The following is a 27,317-nucleotide window of genomic DNA, read 5'->3' on the forward strand; positions in this document are numbered from 1 at the left end:
TGCTGGGAAAGGATCCATGCAAAAAGGAATAATTAATGAGATATGTCATCGGTTCTGCAATAGTGTCGACCATATGCCCTAACACAGCGCAGGGAATGCCGGCCGTCCGAACCCGCTGAATACTTCTTAGTGACAGACAACATTATATTACTAACTTAAATAAATATGGACTTAAATACATGGCTCTCTGCAAGACAAGATTTTTATGAATTGAGTGATGTATTTAATATTCAAACTTTCAAAAGTCGTAGAAAAACTAGTGAATAATCATGTTGATTGTACTCAACTTCTATCAGATATTAACTTTAATGCACCTATAAAATAATAATAATAATTATTATTGTGTTAGGTGGCTTTTTCATTTTGTTGCCCGATGTTATGACATTATTATTATTATTAAAATGCATGTATAAAGTGATTCTTACACTCGTAGAAAAACTAGTAAACAATTATTTATAATCTGCCATATTGAACTAGCTGTATGTTTATTGCTATTGATTCCACGATTTTAAATTTTCTTGCTTTTTACTTAATACCAAAAAACTTTTTGTTTAAGTAGTAATTTTTATTGTCACCTTATTCTCCCGATATTTCTACTGTCGATTTTTCTAACATTGCGTGGAAAGCAAGATAGATAAGAATCTGTAGTGGTACTTAATAATAATAAAAAATATTCAAGAAAGCAACAGTATCGAATGTAAAAAACGTATTTATAAAATTAACCATTTTCAAAAACTTACAAAAACGTTCCCGTTAATATCGGGTTAACTTCTTTTTTATTTTCTAGGCTTTTGTTTAACCAAATCAAATCAAATTGTACGTTTGACTCAGAAATCGACAGAGGTAAGTCCAATCCGCAGCGGTATAAAAAATTAAAGTGTATTTCAGAAAGGTGTAGAGTAATTAAAGCTCATTAAGTATGCAAAGTGACTACAGAGTAACCTTTTATTGTTTGGTATTGATTTTATTGCCAAATTCTTTCTTTTTACTGTGCTGGTAAAAAAATAGAAATAGGTATGAAGATAGAATTAGATACCTTTAATTTGCATTTTAGGTTCAAAGTAAGAATAACATAAAAATAGATGAATTGTGAAAAATATTATAATTAAAAAAAATACTATTTACAATACAACTACATTTATAAATTTTATGTACCGAATAGTCAGCTGAGGAATAATAAGGGGCTCCCTAGTGTTTTCTAGCATGTTAACAGATTCACACATTCGTTTATTTCAACGCATTTACTCCCTTATTCACAATCCACTCTCTTTATTCGCTGTGGTACGAGGGTTTCAACGTCCATTGAAAAATAATAATGTTAAACCTAAAATGGCAGAAGGCGGAAATCCCGCTACATTTCAACAGATGTTTATTCAAATTTACAATCTCCAGTCATATATTTTTTTGAAATTGCTCTCTATTTAAAGTAAAGTTCGAATTTTCTTGAGTGGCAGCTGGCATTGTCCATGACTACAACAGATCCAGCAGAAACAGGATCTAGCAGTTGCTGGAAGTAGTCTTCAAAAACATTCATTCATTTTTCACTTCAGACATTATTTTGTGCAAAGTAGGTATTTCTTTTTTTTAAGTAAAACAAGTCTATTATTCTTCTTTTCAACTTCTTTTCTTCTTGACTGGATGGCTGTCCAACTCCAGAATAATTGTTAAATACTCTAAAACATCTCACTAACTACTAAAGACTTCTAATAAGAGGACCTTTTTCACCGAAAAATTTGACTTTGACAAAAAACTTCCAAGTATTTAAAAATAAAACTTTGACAACCTGTTAAATTAAATTAAATTAAATTAAATAACATATATGCGTACTATCTTGCTAGCAAGGCACTTTTTTATACTGATTCGTCTAACAGACCGGGGAGGCAGCCGCTAATGAATAAACAACAAAGTAAACATTAATTTATTTAAGCAACATTTAAATAAAAATGTCGATTTTTCTTTACAATTATTAACAAGTGTAAAAAAGATAAGGAATCATTAAAAAAACAAATCGATCCGGTGTTCCGCGGCGATCCTTCGGCTTCATTTCGATCGCCGTCTAAATGGCCTTATCGAAATCGACTTATTTTTTTTATACACGCAAATTGTGTAACGGCAAACTTCGCAATTTTTCATGTTTTGATAATGTGTTTTCAAACGGGAGACGAATGATGCCCCTTTTGACGCTACTGGATGTTTAAAAAATTTATTTAATATTTTGGACATTTTACACAGTGCCGATCCGAAAGTACTGCCGGAAACATTCGTTTCCTAGGGACAACTTCCGAAGTCCGCATTCTTTCTTTCCCATAATGTACAAAAATCATCCCTTTTTTAAAAGGGTATGTACGAACTTTCATATGCTGTTCATCAGTTTTTTTTTTCACTCACTGTTCTATAGAGTCCATTTCTCATACAAACGGTGCTCATCTCCGATAGATTTTTTTTGTGCAAACGAATAAAACCTATATACCGGGTGGTTCACGGTGGGATATTAAATTACACAGACGAAGAGACAAAGAACATGCTATGTTGTTTCAACCGGTTTTTTACCCTTACCAAAACAAAAGTTCTTTACATTAATAGAAAACCGAACATACATGAAGGACGTTTCTTACATAATATTTTTGGAAATTCTAAGGGGGCTATTTAGTTAGTTTTCTTAAATAACAGATCCTGCATTTTCTTTGATTTTCGAATTTTGCGAAACAAATTATCCTTTACCGTTTGTGGGCAAAAATCTTTTCATAAATTTCTAATAATCTCACTACCTTTTGATTTTAATTTGCCTGGAATATTCTCACCATTATTTGGTCCCCTATTTGTTAATTAGTTTAGTTTTGTCAATTTTTAAAAAAAACTTCCACAAAAGTAACCAAAACTTCCACAAGCTACTATAATACTATTTACAAATTTTCTGGATTTCTCCTGCATTGGTTAGTTATATATCGAACTTGCTGACGTTTCGCCAATCATGCTGTTGGCTTAGGGCTTATTGGAAGCTGTTGAAGAGTGTGTTAAGCTCTAAAGAAGCCAACACTATTATTGGCGAAACGTCTGCAAGTTCGATTCATCAATAACCGACGCAGGAGGAATCCAGAAGATTTATAAATTAAATTATTACCTTATTCGGAAGGTTTCGCAGTTCTATACTCAAAAGTCCACATTTAAATACTACGTGTTTTGTTTCTACTTTAAACTTTGAAATTCAATTGAATGTTTAAATTAAGTTGTGCTCTTAAAACTGCTCTATGACATAATGGACTAAGTATTAATAAAACTTTAAGTAAATAATTAATTTAAATTTATTAAAGCACGAAAATAATTGTTGAAGCATGTAGTTATTTAAACTATATTCTTGTTTTGAGTTCCATTTCCTTTATTTCATTAATGTAATAATTCTTAATTATTATTATATTGTAATTATTAAGTGATATAGTTTAAGGAAACACTTGGATAAGATTTAAGATTTAATAATAATAATCATTTATTAACCATATCAAATATGGTCATAAATGAAAAATTAAAAAAAATTATTAGTAATATTAAAAAACAACGTTAACGTGATTAATGAACATGTATCCCAAAAAAAACATCCACAAACATCTTTGATTGGGTCATAAAAGTTGCTGATGACAAAATTTAAGTTTAGAAATTAGGATATTTTTACTTCATAGTTGTTTCTGAACCAACCATTATTCCCTGAGATATACTGCGTCCTTAGCATGAATATTGCATAAAATAATTTATAACTCCAAAACAAGAATACTTTTGCCTTCAAACAAGGGTATCTCTTTTTATGAAAAACTGTTTAGAAAATTTTATATCTACACACACTCAAAGGTATTTGTGGTGTAATTTCTTGTCTTAAGCCCATTTCAGAAATATTGAGACACATGTTTATTAACCAAACTAACGTTAATTAGAAAACAACCGAGCGTTTTTGAAACACCCAGTATAGAGGAAGTCCTACCTTTAAAAAAGTATTGCTAGAACTCCCCTAAAATCTTCCACTTTTCAAATACCTCGCGATAAATTATCTAAAATGCAATCTCCACAAACTGTCTTCGGAGATGTTCGGTTTTCCATTAAATTTAAAATTTTTAATTTTTTCAAGGGTTCGAAACGACCCTTGTGAAAAAACAGTAACAATACAGTAGAGTCGGAATTTGTGATACGTCATTTTTGTTTAACTGGCATTGACGATAGTTATGTTAAATTTCAATCTCAACATTATTTGGAAAAGTTTTCAATAATGCTGGGAAAAAAATACAAAATGAACAACAATAATTTTACTTTTAAAAATGATATGTATGCATGCTATGTGCACCATTGAAACTGTTTGACAAAATAATTGAAAAGAGACTACGATCAAAAGTAGAACCAACTTTAACTGAAACAAAAGAAATCATTTCGAGAAAATTGGCAAGACATAAACCGGTATACGTAGTGCCATACTTAGATATGGAAAAAGCGTTTGATAGAGTTCACCGAATAAAAACCTGGAAAAGCCTACAAGCTAGAAAGGTTGACAATGCTTATACAATTAAACAAGAAATTGTGTAATAAGTAAGAACATGAATTTATAACCCAAGACGTGAGGCAGGGAGGTAGTTTAAGCCCTTTAATATTCATAATTTATATGGACAGAACTGCGATCAAAAACTCTTTACGTTGGATACCGACAACTAGAATGTGTCATATCGGAATGGACATAGCAGGCATCTCAAAAGATATAGAGGAAAATCTAAATAACTGGGATCAGATATTGACACAAAACGGCAAAAAAATAAACATAAATAAAACCAAAGTTATGGCAGTATCAAACGAAAAAGAGAAATCAGAACAAGTGGGACACTAATAGAACAAGTTAGTAGGTTCCAGTTCTTGGGAATTATGTTCAAAGAAATAGGAGGCCCGAATACAGAATTAAATAATAAAATAGAAAAATAAAAAACAAATTTTCAAGGAAACTAAGATGAAAGTTTGCAAATCAATTTACAGACCAATCGTTGCATATGACTCTGAGTCGTGGGTATTGTCAGATAGGGACAAAAGCAAAATTGGACCAGCAGGGATGAAATACTTGAGGAGAATAAAAGGAATAACCAGAAGAGACAAAATAAGAAAAGAGTTAAAAGTAGAATCCATAGAAGAATTCATAGAAAAGAAACAATTTGGCTGGTGGGACCATTTACAGAGCCGCACTGTACCGGTTAAAAGAGTTTGGCAGAGTTAAAAGGATGGGAAAAAGGAAAAGAGGAATAATACCCAGAGAAACGTGGGACAGCATTTGGGAAAGATTGTGAAGAAGAGAACGAGGACATGGGTAAAAGCTAAAAATTTGGCCCTAAATAGAAAAGACTGGAAATAGATAGTTAGCTAGACGGCATGTAATGTTTATATATGTTTATAAAATAAATGATATTAAAACGCTACGCACGGAATGTTGCCTTAATATTCTCAAAGTAACATATTTTTGTCGAAGTATAGTGAAAGTGTCCCTGTCAATTAGCAACCTGTAATTTGTGTTTAACAAATGGGTATAATTCCGACTAAACTTCAATCAATTCGCCGTTGTGAGCCACCCGGTACAACGTACAACCACTAAAACTCTTAACACGCCGATACAGTTAAAAAGAATTGCAACGACCCCCCGTTTAGTACCCCGACGTCTCCTTAGGCCTCACACCTCCTACGTCTGTCTGTATGGGTAAAATTTGTCGCTGCTTGGGGCACATATATAACGAAGAATAGGGGGGGGGGGGATAAAATCAGACCTCCCGTCGGAAGCCGATGAGCGACCGCCCCGCACCCCACTATTCGGCGTCCGACGACATCGCCACGTCACCGTTGGTGCTAATCACCAACGCGTCGTCCTCGTTGAAGTCTATACTCAACACTGACGACCTCCGAACCCGCTTGGCGTGCGTCCTCTCCAACTCGGAGTCGGAATCGGTCCGGTCTTGTTCACAAACACTATTCGAGTCACCGTTCGCTCGTCCGTTCGCCATTTTCAAAGTACTGTTCTCCTTTTGCAACACCTGCGTCGCGTCCTTCGCTTTTTTCAATTCCGTCTGCAGGAAAAGGATGGTGCTCTGCATGCCCTCCACGTCCTCGTCGAGATCGGCGAGGAAAGCGTCCAGCTCGTTCTGCGACTGCCTCACCTCCTCCGAGAAGCTCTTCTGCAACGCGAGATCGCTTTCTAGCTTCGCGATCCTGCCCGAGCTAGTGATTTTGCCCAACTCCTCGTTTTCTTGGTACAGCAAGCGACACTTCGCCATCAGCCGTTTGCCGGTGTTGCTATCCGGCGTAAACTTCCACGCTGCCAGTTCGTTTTGCGTGCTCTCGAGTTTGTTTTTCGTCTCTTGGAGCTCTTGCCGTAGCTGGTGAACGAGGCTGTTCACGGCCGGGTCCAAGAGGGCCGTTCGTAACGACGACGACGAAGACGGAACCTGAGAGTTCTTCAATTCGTTGAGCTGACACTGCAGAAAACGAAATCGTCCTTACTTTGGATGCACGCCTATTTGTACAGTGAGCTTGAGGGGTGTGTCCGAAGATAGAGCATTGCGTTTTTGCAGACATTTGACATTTTTTTGTGAAACAAACGATGGCGTTAATTTTCATTACTTGCTTAGTTTTTAAACTACAGGGTCATTTTGGAAATTTCAAGTTTTGTGGCACCCCTCGTATCTCGGGTATCCTATGAAATGTCGTAACGTAGAATTCAGTAGCGTACTCAGTTTTTTTTCTAAATGGTTTCGTTTTTTTTTTTAATATTAAAGAACTTTTTTCATTTTAATGGCACACCCTATATATTGGGCAATTTGATTCCGCTTGGTATGAACTTCTAAAAAATCTATAACAGTATTTGCATAAATGGCTTCACAAAAATTTGTGGTAGGCCTTGGAAAAAGCATTTATTAAATATCTAAAAAAGTTATAATACGGACAATACTTATACAGAAACTTTCGTAATTTGCATGAGGCCAACTTAGTTTGCAGCTTTTCAAAGTTTGCGAATGCAACCTCTTGTTATTCTGAAAACTTTGGAGAGGATCGAAACTGTGTGTAGGTTGTTGTATTTTGAAAAGTACTTTTAACTTTGCAAATACTCGCTACTGTTATACATTTCTCAGAAGCTTATACCAAACGGAAACAAATCAAATCAAATGAAAAAAAAAAGACGAAACCGTTTAGAAAAAACTGACTATGCCACCGAATTCTACATAAAAATCTATATCGAATGCAACCTTTCCGACAGTTCAAAGGATACCAGTGATACGAGGCGTGCCCCTAAAGCTTCCAATTTCCAAAATCACCCCGTATTTTAAAAACTAAGCAAGTCATGAACATTTTGTTAACATCATCTTTCGTTGCACAAAAAAGAATCAAAGATTTGCGAAAACGCAAGGCTCTATCTTCATTAACAACGACCAACCTCTCAGTCGCGACCGAAATGGAACACAGTGTACAGTATGAGTAAAGCTAGCGGGTTGCTGTTTCTTTATGAAACGAAAGGTGACACAAATAGATATGCGTGTTGGTATTTTAGATTTTGAAAATTTTGCATTTGAAGGCACTCTTTGTGGTTCAGTTGTGCATTAACTTATAGAAGTTTAGGATGGGTTATGGGGCTGTCAGTTTTCTTCTGAATGTCCCCACTTGTGATATATAAACCTTTATAATATAATATAAACGAAAGATTTGTTCACTCAGAATATCTTTTATAATACCAGTGAATACTTCGAGATACTTAGGCAACTTTCAAATGAAATATCGTGGTTTGTCTATTCGTTGATTGTATTTGTTACTTCCCTATAGTATTGTCTCAACGTGATTTTGAAAGTACCGTTTGTTCTTATATAGCTTAGGTATCTGATTTCTGGTTAATTCTTTATTCTATTCTATAAAAAATGCTTCAAATACAAGCACATTCTTTTTTTATTACTAGGCAATGGAAAATAGTTGTATTGTGCGTGTGTGCAATATTAAACGCGAAATGATAAAATACCCCAATATCGAAACTCTCATTCATATTTTTTGTTAACATGAGCCATCGCAGAAGGAACAGGATGCAGAAATCAAAACAATAATTACGGAATATCATTACTGTTTGACGGCTCAAGCATATTCGAAAAAGGAAAAAAATAGACCCATGATTTTGATTTAAAATGTTATTTTTAAAAAGTTTAAAAAGTTCATAACATAAATAAAAATTATGTTCCATAAATAAAACACAAATTTAGTTTTAAAATCACCCTGTATCATTGCTCTTTGTGTTCCCTTTCAATTCGGAAAAAAGCACGCTTTATTATCAAAGGAGATAAAATGAAAAAAACATCAAAAATGGAATACACTGGAACTTAATAATGATAACAAGAATTTTAATAATGAGGTTTTTGTTTGGTGCCAAAAATGACGATGAAGTTCACCTACAGCCTTAAAATTTTAAACTTGTTACCTACTTCCGACACCAATACACGATTGCTACTACATTTTTCTGAGTAAGTTCCCCATAACACTTTTATTAATTACTTATAATTTTTTTTATTTTCTATGAAAATCCCCTTCAATAATCGAATATTTATAAAGAAATACTATAATGAAAATAAATTAAAATAAAAAACAGTAAATGAAATGAATAATTTTATGATTTTAGCGGGATAAACTTTTTTCTAAACAAAAAAAATACCAATTTTTAAGTATTGCTGGAACCTAGTGTTGGGGCTGGTCAATTCGTTAATTGACTGGTCAAATTCGATCAAAGTGTTTTAAATTACGTCTTGCAATTGTAGAGTATTAACTATCACTATTTAATAAAAATATGTATTTTATAATAAATTATTGTGCCTTTGTGGCGTCCTATTTACCAAGAAATACCCGAATAGGATACTTTGGGACTAGGGGAATCCCAATAAAAATATCCACTTTCAGAATGAAGTGACGGCGAGGTAAGGCACAATATAAATAAATAAACGTAAATTCCATGGTGTTTTTAAAATTATTTCGGTCAATTGACACAAAAAAATTGACCCGTCAATTCCACAACCCTACTGGTACCCTCAATTCCGAAAAGTTCCCACTAAATGTTTTCTTCTTAAATTGCACCAGCGATGCATAAAAATATTTTAAAAAACATATATCAAAAATCTCTGAAGATTATGGGGAACATTTGACGCCTATAATATGCCTTATACATTCATACAAATGACAAAGTCTCCGGATTCATTTTCGATTTTTAACGCTTTTAATTTCTTTTATTGGAAAGAATTTGGAAGTAATCTGTGTAATTGTATATCATCTATTTGGACAATACCGAAAAATAAATAAATAAAACAAAGTATCATAAACTCCACTCCAACTTAGTTGCAACATATTAAATCATATTTATATTGCTTAGATCAAATATTTTACTTGGGATTAAAAAAATTACCCAGGAAATAAAAGCGCTCTGTACTCTTGCCAAGGAACTGGATAACTCCATTTAGATGAAGGTGTTACTTAGCTTGATAACGCAGATTGTTTAATTAAAAACTTCCCCTAATTGGGTTCTATGCTCAGAGCATCCAATTGCAATAACAAAATTTTGCCTACATCAATAAATTAGGCGAAAAATAATTACATTAATAAATGTCATTTGGTTTTATTACACGTCCAACTTTGAATATTGATAATTTTTTAATTATTTCAAACAAATACCTACCACAAATAATTTATTGATAAAATAAAGTATGTACACATATCACAGATAAATATTAACCTAAGAAACCATCACACCACTCAAATGTTCTTAACTATGTCCAAATTCTGTGTTTTTATTAAACATTGGTCTAGAGTCACAGCATTTTGCGAGGTCTTTCCATTTTGGAACATCAGCATAGACTATCCTTTCTTCTTTCTTGACAGGCAGTTTATAGCTTAAACTTTATCAGTTTTTTACACTCTTGGTATGTCATCAATAATATCCACGGCATTGAATCCAAAAAACTTTGTCATTCATTTCTTATAACAAAAATAAAGTTTGAAACAAGAGAAAGTAAATTGTGCCCGACACCCACTTTACATTATTGATGACATGAAATATACAAAGTGAATCCATCGAATTTAACCTTAATTTATAAGAAAAGGGTAAAAAACTATGTAAAATGTGCACACACCCTTAGGTAGACTTACACAATTACCTAAAATAACACAGCATAATTATTCAGCTTTTACATAGCTTTTTGTTTTTAGTTTGATTAATCTCATTGGAATAGTTAGAATGTGTGTAAAAGACAAACAAGATGGCGGTATCCATTTTAGTTTGATGAGTCTCTTAATAAAAGTTAACTTTGACCAGCGAGATAAACTGGTTCATTGCCAATATTTAATGATACCATACCAATATAAATTATAAAACCAACACACAAATTATTAAACAGTGCTCCAAAATTGACAACTTCTGGCGCAACAATAAATAAATTCTACCTTTTGGATACCATTAGGGCAATGCAACCGATCCGATAATGGAAAACATTCAGTACATTGGTGGACTAGAATAACACTTTCCACTTGGATTAGTGATGAGGGGAACTTGAAAAAATTTGGAAATAACTAGTGGAACTCTTGAAGAACTGGGCACATAATCACTGTTCAAACAAATCGCACAACCGATCTTACTTTCTCCACCGATTGTTAAATTTTAGCTGTTACTTTGTAGACCAAATCATAACTCAGTTGTTTCACTAAAACGCCACATGTCATTCTGAAGCACATAGTTAAGAACATTTGACGACGTTGCTGGCCGATACTGACCACATAATCTTGCGTTTCCTGTTCCTTAGCAGTCAAACGTCGCATCAACACTTTTTCCCGTTGTTGAGCATCGAGAAGCTGCGGCTTCAGGCGGTCTGTTGACTGCCGCAATTCAACAATTTCGCCTGTAATTACACCATGGTTTACTTAAAAAACTAACACTTCACTTTCACTATACACTGCACCCTCTTATACAACGTGGGGCACAACACCAAAACCACAATAATAAGAAACTAACAAGTACCTTCTTGAATGGATAATTTTTTTTCCAAACTCGTTACATATGATTCTTGTTGATGCCATCGGTTCACCCATTCCGTTGGACTTAGGGATGAAATTTCTGATTCTGGAATTACCACCCTCGAAGGAACTTTATCTCGCTCGGCAGGACTGCTGGGTTGTTGAACATCGCCTTGCTCCGACATTTCTGGAAATAATTTAGCTTGAAACCCCAAAGTCGGCCATATTACTTTAGACGGTTTTTAACATTTTTCCGAAATACTCACTTTAACCAGCTTTTACACCGTAAAAAGTTATTTTCACAACTAAACTGTCTTACAGAGACATACAGTAGGTTTATATTTACTAAAATCACCATCAAAACGCAACACCACCGATAGTCTTTTAACGTAAAGAACACCAATCCACCACCATTTCCACCTTTATTGCAAACCATCCAAATCGTTTAGGTCGGTTAGTAAAATGCAAACTGTGTTCTGTGATACATTGACAAGGCATAATTGTTGAGGTAAAAGCCGATGGTGGGCGAATGATCTAGTTATAGGGTCCACATGAAGCCAAATATTTTTCTCTGTTCAAGGGTGATAAATGCGTGAGTGGGTTAGCATTGTGACGCCATTTTTGAAAGTAAGGTTTCCGTTTGCCTGCGAGTTTTATTCATTACTATTCATTACTTACTAGTGTAAGTCCAAGAAGTTTTAAACAAGGGAAAGATGTAGGTGTAGTCGTTAAAGTCATCAGGATTCAATTGATTTATGGATTGCGATTTTTAGGGCTAAGCCAGATGCAGACATAGAGTCGGCACAGAAAGATAAGAAAAAGGAACGGGGTCGAGAACGTAAGAAAAAGTCAGAATCTGGAAGCAGTAGCAGTGACGATAGCCGAAGCAGGTGAGATATTTTCCACTTAAATATTTAGCAACCCTTGCCATAAAATTTTATTTTTAGTTCTTCTGAAAGTAGCTCTTCCAGTTCCCATTCTTCTAGCAGTTCAAGTTCAGCATCAAGTTCTAGAAGCAGCAGTTCTTCATCAGATTCAAGCTCTTCAAGTGATAATAACCGCACAAGACCTAAAAGAAGGTGGCCAATAAACAACAAAAATTGACTGTATGAGTTACTTGTTTTTGTTTATTAGATCCCGTTCAGCTACTAAGAAGGCAAAAAGTAGGAGCAAAAGTCACGACAAAAAAGAAAAATCCAAAGATACCCGAGAAAGAAAAGAAAAAGAAAAGCCTGAAGTAAAAAAGGAAGAAAAGGAAGTCATTAAAAGGAACTCTCCTCCAAAGGAAGAAAAGAGTCATATCAGAAATAGATCAAGGTATACCTTAATGAATCATATAAAAAGTTATTTATTATTGACTTATTTAGATCCCGATCCCCAAGAAGGAAGCGAAGGCGGTCTCCTACACCACGTCCAACAAAAATTCATATTGGTCGATTAACGCGTACAGTAAACAAAGATCACATACTGGAAATTTTCGGAACCTATGGTACAATAAAAAATGTAGAGTTTCCTAAAGATCACACTCACGTCTATTTGGGACGAGGTTACTGTTACGTTGAGTACTCAACTCCTGATGAAGCCGAAAATGCCATGAAACACATGGACGGGGGGCAAATTGACGGGCAGGAAATCACAACAGCTCCAGTTTTAATTCCAAAACCCAAGTATGTATTGCTTATTGTTTATTCATTTACAGGATTTGATAATGTCTCCTATAGGCCACCCCCGCCGAGGCGCTCTCCCCTGCCTATGCATAGAAGGCCCCCAATGCATCGACGTACCCCTCCAAGATTTCGAAGGAGATCCCCACCAAGAATGAGAAGAAGCCCTATAAGGAGACGTCCTCATTCAAGAAGCCCACCTCCAAGACGAAGGAAACCACGTTCTCGTTCGAGTTCCAGCAGTTCCAGATGATTTTTATTATGTTAAGTGTTCATTAAACTGAATTTGTGTATGTATAATCAGCCCCCTGTTAATACCTGGGATTATAATAAAAGTTTATTTGGATTTTCATTTCCAATCTATAAATTTAGTTTGGGTGACAACTTGGAAAGGAGGACAAGGAATTGTAAAAACAACTGCAAATATTCTCAAATATAAAGAATGAGTGTATGTACAATATAATTTAATCGTTATATACATAAAACAACGTAAAATGAAACAGTCAAAAATTGAACAGATACTTTTAGATGGAGTCATTCTTTAAAATCTAAATGCAAAATTTCTTATTCAGTTCCCAGAAAATTATGACACAAAAATGTATGGTGATTCTGTAACAATAAAATGGCGTGATAAATTGTAGATGTATAAAGTTAATATATGTATATATATCATTTTGGCAAAATAACAATTCAAAGAAAAACTTTGATGAGTAGCTTCACTTTGTAAAAAAAAAAGTTTTGACTTAATATACAATTAAATAATCATCGCTACGGGATCTTCCAGGCATTCTTTGAAGGCTTTCAACCAGTTGGCACCTACAGCGCCGTCTACCGTCCTGTGGTCGCAACTTAAACTCACATTCAAAAACTGGGCCTCTTTGAAACTGAAAAGTACAGTAGAAACATGTATTCTGCCTTTATTAAAAATAATTTACCCCTTTTCGGAATCATCCGCAACTAGTCTAGTCGTCGTTGTCCCTATAGCTAAAATACAGCTTTGGGGAGGATTAATTATAGCCGCGAACTGACTTATGCCAAACATTCCCAAGTTAGAAACGCTTATAGTACCACCTTAAATACAAATTCTCTATTAAGAGCACATTGGATCAATACTTTAATTTTGTGGTACCTTGGAACTCATGTGGTTGCAATTTGCCATCCCTTGCCTTAGCTGCCAAGTCCTTCACTAATTTACTAATCTCAGCAACACCTTTGTTGTTAACCTCAAAGATGATTGGAGTTATTAGACCCTTATCAGTAGAAACTGCTACACTGACATCCACATTTTTATATTGTCTTACAAAACTATCCTGCCACGATGAGTTGGCCTCCGGAACCTACAATATGGCCCTCCAGTTAATCCATCAATTCCTGCACTAAATCCAGGATATACACTTACTTTCTGAGAGGCGACAGCAGTGGCTTTAATAATAAAATCATTGACACTCATCTTCACCCCTTGTTTCTCTAATTTCTTGTTGTATTTGGCTCGAACTTTAAGCAAATTTTCAACATTAATTTCAACAGATAGATAATAATGAGGTATGTTTTGCTTTGATTCCAACAGTCTCTTCGCTATGGTGCGCCTAATGTTACTCACAGGAACATCTACATATGGACTGGCAGATGCAGGGGCAGCAATTGGAGCTCCAGGTACTACTTGAGAGGCAATAGGTCCTGCACCTAATATCAAAAATCCGTAACACACATCCAAAAGGAGCTAACTGAATAAGCATTTAGTGCAATGGAAAGGAATAGGCCTATGGCAATTGATAAACAATCCAAATGAGGAAAAAGGATACTTGAATCAGAAAATATATATTAAAATTATAAATTACCTGCTACAGGTAAGTCAGCAGAAGTAATTGACCCGAACAATCCCGTACCTTTGCCTTGAAGCCTGATATTTCTTTGCTCAGCCAATCTCTTAGCCATGGGACTTGCATATACTCTTGATCCAGCTGCCTCAACTTTGGGAACAGTAGGTGCCCCTTGAGCAGGTGGTGGAGATGGAGGATCAGCCTGTGGGATGCTTGGAGCCTCTACAGATGGAGCTGGTGATGCAGCACTGGAAGCGCCATCGTCCTTGAAGTCTTTGAAGGCAGCTATGTCAGATTCATTTTCTACTATTATACAGACCTAGAAAAATCCTTTGTGTCAAATTAGCTTAGATAGGTGACTAAACATTTACAAAAAATTAGCAACACATGAAGTATCCACGAAAGCAAGATCCATTGCAAATATACTATGCTATGAAGGAGAGGCATATTATATGATACCTACCAGTTTCCCAATAGGAACATCTTTTGAACCAGCTGGGATCAAAATTTTTGCCAAGTAACCTTCTTCTGGTGTTTCAAAGCCCATAGTGGCCTTATCAGTTTCAATTTCAGCCAAAAGATCACCCTCATTTAATTTGTCACCCTCCTTCTTTTCCCAACTGATAATACTGCCCATTTCCATAGTGGGAGATAGTGCTGGTAAAGCTACCCTCGTATGAGCTGGAAGACCGCTTGAATAATACTTTACCAAAGCTTTGTCTGTTGTTTTCCATGGCTTTATTATTTGCTTGCTATTAAGTAAAAATCTAAAAATCACAAAAACATTATAACTATGAATTAATTCCTACCATAAAATACATATATAAAATTAAATAACAAGTGGACATTAAGATCAATCATTAAAACTCAAATTAGGTATCACGCCGGTTATGTAAGAGGAAAAAATAATACTTTATAACTTAAATTTGGTAAATCACTTGACTACCTGTGATAATGTTTCGTTCTTATACACTGAATCGAAATATTTCTCAAATTTTGACCGCGTAACGCTCTTTTAACCAAAATTTTGGCCACATCGTTCCTTAAAATTATGTTACGGAACATGACTTAATTTGCTGTCTTTGATTTAGTTAATAAAAGCAGATTTTTTTTTAAAAAATCGAGGGCCAACCACTCACTATCTCCTTAAGGTCATTTAAAAGACTTTTACGATCAAACTGAACGACGATTGCGACTCTATGACGTTAACAAATTGAAAATTGATAGGAATTAAGGAAAATTTTGATAATTTTTGACAGTGATGTCAGGAAGCACTTTTCTATGCGTAATGGTTAATTTAATTCGAGAGACTAAAAATTATTCTATGAAAAATTTTGAATTATATTTTGTTTTAAAATATTGCTTAAATGACTATTTTATTTATGTTAATTTATATTATAAATATATCTAATTAATCCATATTTAAATTCTTACTTTAATAGTTATTTCTCTCATGCGATTTCTTCTAGTATTAGGTAAAACAGTAGATTTTAAAATACTATTTTCTTTTTTTCATCGTCGCAAAAGAAAACAGTCAATTTGGAGTTGAAAGAAAATCATGTCAAATGCGTTTGTGTGGTCTAATTGATCTGAATAAGAATGCTATAAAACAATTAAAATTCCAAGTCATCTCCTTCCTTTCACAAATAATTTGTGATTTCACCTTTGCCATGTCGTCATAAATGTCGTGTAATCTATGGAATTTGAATACGACTTTTTTGTACGCAAGTTTTTAATGATAAAATTACATAAGTTAAAAAGGTAAAGATTTATTATGTTACATTTATACATTGATAATGTTGATCAACAATAAGACAATGATTGATAAATGTGAAGAAAATATATCTGTTAAGGAAAACTGGCAACGTCGAACTGTGTTTACTTTTTTTTTAAGGTAGCTATGCGGGTGGTCTCTAACCTCTCCATTTTTGTTTGTAGTATTTGTTTAGTTGTATTGTTTTCGTCTTATTTAAGAACTTTTGTTACAGCCAAATATAAAAATGAAGTTATATTTTGTTTTTGCGTGGTTGCTTTATTATAACACTTCAGAATCAAAGGTTTTGCCAGAAGAAATAAACCACAAAACTAAACCAAATCAAGATTTGAATAGGGTATCCGATTTTAGAATAGATTCATCTCCATATATAAGGCATAAGGAACGCATTAAACCAAAGGGGGAAAGATTTATGGATACTTCCTTCAACATGAATATGCAATACTGCCAAAGATCTGCAAAATGTCAGACATTAAACCACACAAACTGTATGGGAGCTAGATTGCCCTATTATTCAACTTCTCTGGATCTTACAGATTTAGATAGCCAGTATAAAGTTTATGAAAAACTGCAGTTATACGAGCAGTATTTGAAATATTTACCAAAGTGCTGGGCTGTTATACAGCCATTTCTTTGTGCTTTGTACATGCCTAAATGTGAGGATGGAAAGGTGGACCTCCCTAGTAGAGAGATGTGCAGGATAACTCTACAACCTTGTCAAATAGTTTACAACAGCTCATCATTTCCAGAGTTTTTTAACTGTGAAGATGATAGGTTTTTCCCGCCAATGTGCAAAAATGATATCCATGAAATGAAATTTAACACTACAGGGTATTGTATGGATCCTTTAATAAAGACTGATAAACCTGAATGGTGGTTTAAAGGTAATAATTATGTGGCTATATGTTGTAATTATATAATGACTGTTTTCAGATGTTGAAGGCTGTGGCTTAAAATGTAAAGATTCTCTTTACACAGAGAATGAACATTACCAAATCCATAAACTAGTAACTTACTGTGCCTTAGTATGTATATTACTAAACTTGTTTGCAGTTGCAACATTTATTATAGACTGGAGGAGTGCCAATAAATACCCAGCAAAAGCTATTTTTTATGTCAATATATGTTTTCTTATATCGCATGGTGGATGGTTGGTCCAATTTTTGGGTTAGTTTTTTATTTGCTTTAGTTTAGTTTTAGTGCGGGGTTTACTCTGGTAAAAATTGTGTTGTACAAATCAATGCTTTCCATGTGATGGTGGGGAATATTGCATAATTGTGTGAGATTTGACAAGATTCGGCATGATTTCACATGATTGCACAGCCAAATCATGTTAATTAGCTATCATATTTTTACAGTTACTAAGACTCGTAAGAGCGAAGGATGAACTCCTTGTATATCAAGGCATTTTTGAATTTCTCAGAACTTTACATATTTATATACATATATAGTATCCTATATTTAAATCTTACCTTTGATCTTGCCCTTTCTCAGATATTTTGAATTTAAACATATCTATCGATTTCTCCAGCTGAAAGGCTTTGTTAAAGATTGTTCAGTGACCTAAAATAGCAACACCCCATTTATATAAATTTTTAAAGTTTTTCTTCTAAAAAAATAGTCAAATAATACCCATGTTAGAAGTGTGCATTTTGAATTGTTCACAAGATACTTAAAAAAGACAACGAGAAAGAGAATGAAAAATTTTGGATGCACTGCACATTTGAAAAACATTTCTACCAATATTACCTGTCAAATTATTTTTTTATTATTTAGCACAAATCTAAAATGATAGGTTTCTTCTATTGACTTTCACAATCTACTAACTCTGGTTTCAAAATTCAAATAATTTGTTTGGTCACTCGGGTAGCAGTAGCAGTAGTAGTAGTATTCAAAACTAAAACAAGAAATTTAATGGGCATCATGATGATGTCAGCCGTCCTTTGAAATTTCTCTAGATTCCGCAAATTGCGCCTGATTTTGTATATTTCTGGGATTCCCTCAGTGCCGATTGTGTATGTTTTGCGAAGTGGTTAACCCATCGGATTTACGGTTCGCCTAAGCATAATTATTTTAGGGTATGATACTAAAGAAGACATTGTTTGTAAAAAAGACGGCACTTTAAGAAAATTCGAACCAAGTGCCACGGAAAATTTGTCTTGTGTCATTGTTTTCTTTATGGTATACTATTATTTCATAGCTGGAATTGTGTGGTTTATGATATTCTGTTACGCTTGGTATATGAGCTCTTTACAAGCACTAGGTAAACAGAATTTGGAGACGAAATTGGTTGATCTTTAACTAATTTTCAAAATTTAGGTAAGATTCAAGAACGAGTTGACAAGAAAAGGGCATATTTTCATTTGGTAGCATGGAGTTTACCACTAATCTTAACTATAACTACCATGGCTATTGGGGAAATTGATGGAGACTATGTGACCGGAATTTGTTTTGTTGGGTTTGTGGACACAGCAGCTAGCACGGGACTGCTGTTGGTGCCATTGCTTGGTACAATGACAGTTTCAGTGTATATCATTATAAGAGGTAACATTATGAAAGCCAATAATGAAGTGTGGTCAAAATTAAGTTTTTAAACTTGTTATAGGCCTCATACTTTTGATAAAAGTAAAAATTGACGGGAAAGAAGTGATGTCTCAACATTCAAGCAGACAAATTCAAAAGAACATTGTTAGAATGAGTGTTGTTATGATACTAATGGTGATATTTTCTATTGTTACAGTAAGCTATCATATTTATTTTGCTAGCAATAAGGATTCTTGGAATATAAGTTTGCAAAACTATATTCTGTGAGTATTTGTTCAACTTGGCCAAAGAAAGTGTACAGCTAATGCTTGTATTATTTAAAGGTGTAAGTTGACAACATTTAGTTCAGACTATTCCCATTGTAAACAAACACAAAGGCCCAGTGTTGCGATGTTGCAGTTGTCACTGTTGGCTATATTCGGAAAGGGTATAGCCATGGCATCTTGGGTTTGGTGCGAACCAACCCTCCATGCCTGGAGAAGATATATACGAAAGTTGGTATTTGCAGTTGTGGCTGGAAGATTTTAAGTACTGCGGTTTCTTTGCAGAAAATTTCATTGTGAAGTTGAAGAGCCAATGAAAATTCAGAAACACAAAATCATCGCCCGGGCGTTTGCCAAACGAAAAATATTCAACGAGGGTGGCAAAATCTCGATTTTCAGTCAGAATCACACCGACCCTGTGGGTTTGCAGTTTGAATTAAACAGCGAAGCCAGTAACGAACTGTCCACGACTTGGGCAAAAAATTTACCCCGCTTAGTGAATCGAAGGCACGCGGTCCCCAATGAAATATCTTATTCCGCGACCAGTGATAATCAGTCAATTGATTCGGAGGTTAGTTTGAATGTCCGTCATGTCAGTATCGAATCGCGGAGAAATTCGGGTGATAGTCAAGTGTCGGTGCAAATTGCCGAACTTAAGGCTACAAGGAAAGTTAATTCTAGAAGACACCGTAGACATAATAAGCACCATTTCAGAAGCACCTCGCGAAATATTGGTAATATCTTGCATTGCTTGCTAAAAATGCAGTTTCCGATTTCAATCTTTGACAGGCACCTCATCTAGAAGGCTTTCGGGATGTGCTCCCAAACGGGATAGCACAACCAGTCTCGACTCGTATTTACAAATTCTGGCATTGACCAGCAGTAAAAACATAAAAAATTTTGCGCCGAATTTGAACAGGAGAACTGCCAATGCCGGGCTGGAGCTATCAAACGGGATGATAGCTAGACCCCACAATATTCACAGTGGGTCAGAAGATGAAAATGTCTCCACAAGGATATCAGAAGGTGATTTCATTAGATGCCTGCTTTTTATAAATCCATGTGAATGCACACACCTGCAAAACAAAACATTAATTTAACATCATTACTAAAAAACTGAAAAATTATTTCCACCAAAATAACAATTCAAGTCACCAACATCTACAAAGTACTACTTATTATGCATGCGCTACTAATGAGTCACTTTACTGACCGACTCTTGATCTTGGGTCGCTGGTAATAGAGTAATCCACTAACCCTTCTGTGATCAATTACGCTTGATTAGCTCGTTTATTATTAATTATTTAATTTAATGTCACTACAGTAAATATCCCATATAGTGTGAACTCATAGCAATTACATTTTTTTAGATATGCCTCCATATTTACCCTCTTTTAATCGCTTTTACAATTTTAATTGTTTTGTTTTAAATTCGTGTTCCAATATTATCGGTTACTTAAAAATTATAATGAGTCTATAGTATTTTTCTACTCCCGTCTGTAAAATACCTAATTACACACCAATCTAGCGTGCGGGAAGCGTCGCTTTACCACGTCAGTTTCGTTTCCCACGAATCCGAGGCACTTCGGACATTTCCGGCATTTTACCGCACGGGTTTGGGAGCGGTCGGATGTTTTCGGGGATATTTCCCACGCTTTGAATTTTTAACGTTTGTCAATTCTGACGGTGAAGTCAGTGAATGTATTCGTGTTTTGCGAAAATGTACCCAAAAACTAACGGTCGTAGAAAAAGTATAGTATGCAACACGTTCGGTAAACTTTTTAACTCACTCGTTTATTAAACACTCGCTCCGCTCGTGTCAAATAAACTCGTGAGTCAAATGCTGTTTACCGCACTTGTTGCATACATTACATTACATTACATCGTTATATTGATTTTAGTCATTAATACTTGGCTTTATTTCGATGTACTCTGTACTCTTGTAATTAGTTTATTGAACAGTTAATTTCCAGTGGATATGAGATGCCACAATCGACATTTGGATTTCACCGATCAAATTGCCATGAGACAGTTGACCGATGGTTTGAATTTCCACAAGCTTCCTAACACGGAAAGTGACGAGGATAAAACCAGTAACAAAGACAATCGTCCAGAAAAGCACTATTCCAAGTCGGGCAGAGATTCCCATTCCAGTAGGAAATCCAAGAAGTCGAGGAGATCTAGGTAAAATTTACGGCATTTCCTTTCAGTTTGCTCATATTGTCTACAAAAACAAATATTTGCAAAGATTAGTTACACCAAACTATAAACCAATTATACAGCCAAACAAGAAAACAATCAACTTAAAATTTATAGTTCATTTAGCACCAAAATAACTACAATAAGGTGTAGTTAATAATGCTGAGAGATTTTTGGATTGACGCGACATTTGATAAGAGATAGTAAAGTGGACGCTAATCTGTGTTTCTCCGCTCACTCCTAGCGTCAATTGATTTTTATTTCTCCTCTGTGTAGATTCTTTTTTAAATTGGCAATTGTATATATATCACCAGTATAGCTTAAATGATAATGTTTGTTTCTGCGACCACGTACAGATGTCTGTTACATCGAGGTGGAGCTCGTTTATTATGGGATAGCATTTTTCAGAATCTGTTGAAAATATCAAAATAACTTTGAGGTAAAAGTTGCTTTTAGTTTACAGTTTCTGAAGAAGCCATCAGGATGATTCCTGAAGTATTTTGAATTTTATATCAAAAGTGAGGTTTGAAGTCTTTTTTTCTTCTTATTAAAGTGAAAATATTGTAAATTGGTAATAAAAAATTTTGTCATTTTAAAAATTAAAATGACAACGAACCATGTTGCAAACAAGACTATCGGACACTACATGCAACTTAACCGTTTTATATTGAATAAAAAAATTATATGAAGTCTATAACGCGTCTAACAAAAAACTAAATAATAGAGAAAATGTGAATAAAACATAAATTAATAAATTTTTTGAAATTTATTTAATTTAAATAATTTATTTTTTTAAATAAAAATATTTATGTTAAATAATATAAAATAAAAAAATATTTTTTTTGTTATTCGTTTAAAACGGTGTTTCATGTAGATTTTTAATCACCATATTTTTCGGCAAACGTCTAATTGTTCCATTTTTATGTCTCAATTTTTTAAAATGCCAAATATGACAAAACTATACAAATAAGGCGTTTCCATTTATTTATTTTTAAACCATCAATAAATATCACTATCCCAAATATGTAACAAAGGCTTTGAATCGGAGAAATCGATAGATATGCTTAGACCTGCAAATATAACTTTTGACATAAAATTAAAAATATGTTAGAAACGGTAAGATTTTTGCATACTTTACTATTTATATAAAATATGTCTAGAAAATTCCAAATAATTAAAAAATGCCTGAATGTGTCTAATTGAAAAAATGTTTCTTATCAACGAGAATGCTCTGTATATATATAAATGTAATATGTTAAAAGACAACTGTTGTGTTTAAATTTTGTATTTTTTTTTTTTTTACTGATTCTGAGATAAAGTATTATCCCATAAGAAACGTGCACCCCTGCATGGTTGTAAATAAAACTTAAATTGTAATGACATAAATAAATTAAATTGTGGTCTCTTGGTGTCAATGACTTCCGAAAAATATATTAAAAATTTTCGCCGGCCCTGGTTATTCGGTTAATTTTGGCCGACATTTTAGCTGCTGAGAGCTGCTCAGAATTTCTATGTTATTCTGCTTAAAAAAATATATCCCCTTTTAAACCGCTTGAGTTTTATAATTATTATTTAGAATTTTTTTAAAAATAAAGCTCATGTTCGGAGTCGGACAACAAAAAGCGCCAGAGCGACAGTTCCAGTTGCCTCGAAATCAAGCAATTGGTTAGTTCATTGAATTCAAACGCGAGCGTGGGGCGTGAAAAGATTAACTGCGGCTCGCGGCAGTCGAAGACGTCGATGGACGTGGCGGTACAAGCGAACGGTTACGATTTGGACTTGGAAATACAAAACAAGAGCAACGAAATTGACAGATCCAAAACGAAGCAAACGAAAACGAACGAAAATAAAAGGTACCGCAGACAAAGTCGGTACAGCGACGCGGACAACAAAGGTAGAGAAAAAATTAAACGATCGAAAGAGAAATATAGGATGGAGGGGAGTCAGGAAGAAAGGAAATGCCTCCGCAAAAGTTCTAGCAAAAGGTGTTCCGATGGCAGCGACGACGAGTCTCTTATTATCGATAATCTGTGCAGGTAGGGTACCCAAGACGGATGACAAATTTGAAAGTTCTACCAGTAAGAAGTTTAGTTTTTAATTTTTAAGTGAGGGATTTTTTTGGCAAGTTACCATTGATTTGACATCGGTAATAGACCCGTTAGAGCCCCTCTGCAAAATAATTCAAAAATGAAAGAGTAGATGGTTAACCCAGTGCCGAAACGATTTTCAACAATTTGTTATAACATAATTCAAGAATTGCACAATTTTCTGCTTGATCATTTGCATTTAATTTGAAATACATTTTTATATAACGTCAGTTATCAACCTATTAGACCAAACGGCAGGCTAAAATATGGCATTGCAAAAGTGGCATCTCATGTTTGTCCCAATTAGACAGATTCCTTCTTTATCAAACGAACGAGTTTATCCGAATCTGGTTCTAAAATTAAATTAAAAGAGAGTTATAAATGGGAAAGTCGCAACGTTTTTCGGTTGATTGCAATAGATAAACAAAATATATTTTTTAATTTCACAAAAAGCATGTACTATTTTGCTACAAACAGAATGTAGAAGGTTACTTTCTACTGCTACATGGACAAAGACTTATAGCAAGAAGTGTAAATATTATTCTCTTTGCAGAAGTTTGACAAAATGTATTGGTTTTATGAAAGATTTGGATATCAGAAGTTGAAAACCTGAAAAATAAGTAGATATGTACTTAATAATATTATCCTGGCAAATATAAGTTAAATATTACAATCTCTTTAATGAAATAACACTAACATACTGGATTTTGCAAACAGGGAACTTCTGTTGGTTAAATCCCTTGCAATAAAATGAGAATCACTAACGACGTATGTTCTGTCCACCCTGTTACAACTTTGTTTAACTATTTCTACCTATAATTTGAATAAGTTATTTATTTTTTATTTAAGGAATATCGATTAACCAAAAATAAAATGGGGCAAACATTGAGGATAAAACTGGTTTTTGTTAACCCCTTAATGCACATTTTTTTAATTAATTTAGGTACAACAAAAATCATTTATTTTTTTCGCAAATAATTATTTATACTTATTTTAACTAATTTTTGCAAAAAACTTTTTTATATTAATATTTTAATTGTGTATGGTAAATTTTAAAACATGGTACTACGCAGAGTCCACGTCACACTCACTGCACCAATATCTTGTTTCTTTTCTGATTTTTTTGCCCATGCTGTCTTTTCTTGAACCTGCTGCAAATTCCGAGAATAGCAATAATCTACCACCCAACCTGACAGACATAGGCTTAAAATATTTGGAAAATTATATTTCTATATTAGCCGTCACCCATACAAAGCTGTAATATTTTGAGACATATAAAATTACAGTGACGTAACATTTATGGAGTTTCATAATTCTGCCAGTAAACGTTGCCCCTATATCTCACGGAGGTGTGCATTAAGCGGTTAATACGCTCTGTACATGCCTAAAGCTTAAATTTAAATAAAAAACTTTTTGTAACATCGTTTCCGAAAAGTTAAGGTACAATTTAAAAATATATATATCCAAATGGAGTCAGCAGTTCTCGAAAAAATTAACTTAAATTAACCCAAGTTTTAATACAATTACCGTATACTTTTATTACATTGCAAAATCGTATTTTCTCGAATTAAGGATACCTTTGTAATTGTAATTTTTTATGTTAGTTTCATTTATGTTTAAAGTCATTGGAAGAGCGTCTTTAATAAGCTTTACTCAGTAAAAAAGTAAGCAAAGAAAAATGTAGACACGCACTTTTTGCGTAAATACTGACTGTATGAATACTCATTTCGAACGGCTGTGGCAATCTAATTAATATTATTAAACGACAAAAAAGGTACAAGAAGTAAATTTTGATTGATTTTTCTTGTTATATCCCAGTTTAGAATTAAGAAAATTTGCAGCACCAAATTCGGGGCAATATACTTAAAATTGCGCTCTGCGGCAATAGAACCATTTTAGTATTTTTATTGGTTAGGCCTATTGGCTCAGTAATATTGAGCTCCGGCCGAAGCATAATTTAAAGTGGTCATTAAAATAAGAAAATATATTTTGTTCTTTGTTTTATACATTGTGTACCTCCTGTTCCATTAAGAATAGCTCTCTGCTCTGGGGAAGCATTAATCATATGGGATGCCAAAGAGGCCGTAAGAAATTGTTGGAAATTATTTTCGAGTTATTAAATAGGACTCACAAGAAAGTTTCTTATTTTAGATTCTAACTTATAAAAAAAATATGTATTTCACACTAACAGCCGCTAGGTGGAATTGTCTTACAACTTAACGAACGTTGAGCTTTTTCTTAAAATTTTACAAGCAACGGTGTACTTTTTTTATACTTCTAACCGATGGCAAAGAGCAATAAAAGCTTAAGAAGTCAGCGAAAACCGCATCTTGACATCTTTTCCTAAATGGAAGATATTTACAAAAATATTAACAAATATAAAGATCGTGATCATTCTAAGAAAATATAGGAAAAAAGCTTAATTTACAAAAAAGATGCAACAGGTAGGTGTTAGAAAAAGTGACTTTTGAAAATTGCTTCGCTCTGTGCCCTGCAAAAACACAAGAATTACCACATTGCCACAGCAATTAAAATGTTACCGAATGATAACAACACTTTCTTCAATTAATTGCTATTTTGAAGCAATCAAATGAAACAAAAGTGATACAAATTTTAATCTAACACTTTGATGTTTAAAGTCATACTTTAAATTTACTTTTTTCCAAAACCTACATGTAATGACAACTTACTTATTACTAATTGTCATGTCATGTGACCATTAAGGTATTCTGGTATTATCTATATCCAAGTAAATTAATAATTTTCTCATTTTTTCTCTCATATTTTCTCAGAATTGTCATAATCAAGAGCGCTTTAGACTATTTAAAAAATATGCATGCATTTAAAATTTTAGAAAATGAGCGAACTGTATGTTATGTTATAACGCAGCGTCTTAAAAAGTCTACTCCCAAATGTATATTGTTATAATCCACATTTAACACACATTTAAATAAAAACACATTTAACTTTCCCACCACTTAGATATTGCAAAATCCGAACTTGTGTGATTCATTATTTTTAACAACTCTTTTCTAGGCAAAAATTTTGTAAATTTGCTTTTTCATATTTAAACTAGAAGTTGCGTCTTCGAGCGGCAGTTATAGGAACATAAAAAACTTGAAATTAATTTCTAGTGATTTCTCATGGCATGGTGATCCTTTTTCGTAACAGCCGAGACTGGAACACTCATGGATGGAGTATCGAAGAAGAACATTTATCTTTTCTCGCTTTTCTAATTTTTTTTTTTTTTAAAGATGAGTTTCACTATTTACAAAGCTTTTGCATTCTTCCTGCGTTGTTTGTTTATGGATCAAACTTCTCGACGTTTTGCCAATCATCCTGTTGGCTTCTTCAGAGCTAAACTGAAACTAAAAAAACTAACTGAACTAACTAACCAAAACTGAACTGAAACTTCCAGAAGGTTTGTAAATAGTATTACAGTAGCATGTGGAAGTTTCTTTTAAACACTAAAATGAGTTCTAAAATAAATAGTTATGATTTCTGTTCTTCTATACTCCACTTACTCACACGATATTATAGATATGTAATTTTGTGAGCCATTCGCATTATTTGTAGGTTTCTTTTATATAAGAATATTTTTGTACAGTTTTCTACATTAAATATTAATTCAGTAAAAGCTTTGTAGTTTTAATTTACCTAAATATTGTTTTTTTAATCTTAGTCTTTTAAATTATTCAAAATGGGCATCAGATAAAAGCGTAAGACAATCCAAAAAGAAAAAAATTACAAAAGTTGCGCAAAACGTCTATGCAGATGGCTAGGGACCATAGACAACTATATTATATTGGTTAGTTTCTAGGGATTAGCAATGGGGACAGAATACAACTATTGTGTAATGGTGTTTTATTTGCCCAAAGTCAATATTGCGACTTCGGGCAAATAAGAACGTTATTTTACAGGAGAATGTGACC

The 27,317-nt window shown here is 33.8% G+C and overlaps 4 protein-coding genes and 1 long non-coding RNA gene across 7 annotated transcripts; 2 read left to right on the top strand and 3 right to left on the bottom strand.

The window, feature by feature from the left end:
• Window positions 1-1,904: 1,904 nt before the first annotated feature.
• On the bottom strand, window positions 1,905-11,461 carry LOC132699476 (pre-mRNA-splicing regulator female-lethal(2)D). 2 transcript variants are annotated; one of them, XM_060666220.1, is made up of 4 exons: window positions 11,301-11,461; window positions 11,039-11,221; window positions 10,795-10,919; window positions 1,905-6,482 (listed from the first exon to the last, which is right to left on the bottom strand). In XM_060666220.1, the coding sequence occupies exons 2-4, from the start codon at window positions 11,217-11,219 to the stop codon at window positions 5,817-5,819; spliced, it is 972 nt and encodes a 323-aa protein (XP_060522203.1). In that variant the 5' UTR covers window positions 11,220-11,221; window positions 11,301-11,461; the 3' UTR covers window positions 1,905-5,816. The 2 variants fall into 2 exon arrangements, with proteins under 2 accessions (XP_060522203.1, XP_060522204.1); XM_060666221.1 differs by having other exon boundaries at window positions 11,039-11,236.
• A 168-nt stretch (window positions 11,462-11,629) lies between these two features.
• Window positions 11,630-13,050, top strand: LOC132699756 (RNA-binding protein with serine-rich domain 1-A). Its single transcript, XM_060666638.1, has 6 exons — window positions 11,630-11,749; window positions 11,808-11,924; window positions 11,982-12,113; window positions 12,169-12,351; window positions 12,402-12,701; window positions 12,756-13,050. Coding segments are annotated over exons 1-6 (930 nt in total). The 5' UTR covers window positions 11,630-11,747; the 3' UTR covers window positions 12,952-13,050.
• A 127-nt stretch (window positions 13,051-13,177) lies between these two features.
• Window positions 13,178-15,786, bottom strand: LOC132699755 (dihydrolipoyllysine-residue acetyltransferase component of pyruvate dehydrogenase complex, mitochondrial). 2 transcript variants are annotated; one of them, XM_060666637.1, is made up of 7 exons: window positions 15,465-15,786; window positions 14,982-15,285; window positions 14,585-14,837; window positions 14,098-14,381; window positions 13,828-14,035; window positions 13,634-13,769; window positions 13,178-13,582 (listed from the first exon to the last, which is right to left on the bottom strand). In XM_060666637.1, the coding sequence occupies exons 1-7, from the start codon at window positions 15,581-15,583 to the stop codon at window positions 13,453-13,455; spliced, it is 1,434 nt and encodes a 477-aa protein (XP_060522620.1). In that variant the 5' UTR covers window positions 15,584-15,786; the 3' UTR covers window positions 13,178-13,452. The 2 variants fall into 2 exon arrangements, with proteins under 2 accessions (XP_060522620.1, XP_060522619.1); XM_060666636.1 differs by having other exon boundaries at window positions 14,537-14,837.
• Window positions 15,787-16,428: 642 nt separating this feature from the next.
• LOC132699419 (protein smoothened) lies at window positions 16,429-23,745 on the top strand. Its single transcript, XM_060666108.1, has 10 exons — window positions 16,429-17,176; window positions 17,226-17,459; window positions 18,370-18,555; window positions 18,612-18,836; window positions 18,898-19,099; window positions 19,160-19,330; window positions 19,385-19,833; window positions 19,889-20,125; window positions 21,073-21,283; window positions 22,894-23,745. Exons 1-10 carry the CDS (start codon window positions 16,519-16,521, stop codon window positions 23,336-23,338), a joined length of 3,018 nt encoding a protein of 1,005 aa, XP_060522091.1. The 5' UTR covers window positions 16,429-16,518; the 3' UTR covers window positions 23,339-23,745.
• Window positions 23,746-23,894: 149 nt separating this feature from the next.
• Window positions 23,895-27,161, bottom strand: LOC132699420 (uncharacterized). Its single transcript, XR_009618506.1, has 2 exons — window positions 26,914-27,161; window positions 23,895-26,753 (listed from the first exon to the last, which is right to left on the bottom strand). It is a non-coding gene; the product is annotated as an uncharacterized LOC132699420 (long non-coding RNA).
• Between the last annotated feature and the right edge of the window lie 156 nt (window positions 27,162-27,317).

This window comes from Cylas formicarius, unplaced genomic scaffold (genome assembly GCF_029955315.1).
Source record: "Cylas formicarius isolate icCylForm1 unplaced genomic scaffold, icCylForm1.1 PGA_scaffold_3__17_contigs__length_32017465, whole genome shotgun sequence".
NCBI lineage: Eukaryota > Metazoa > Arthropoda > Insecta > Coleoptera > Brentidae > Cylas > Cylas formicarius.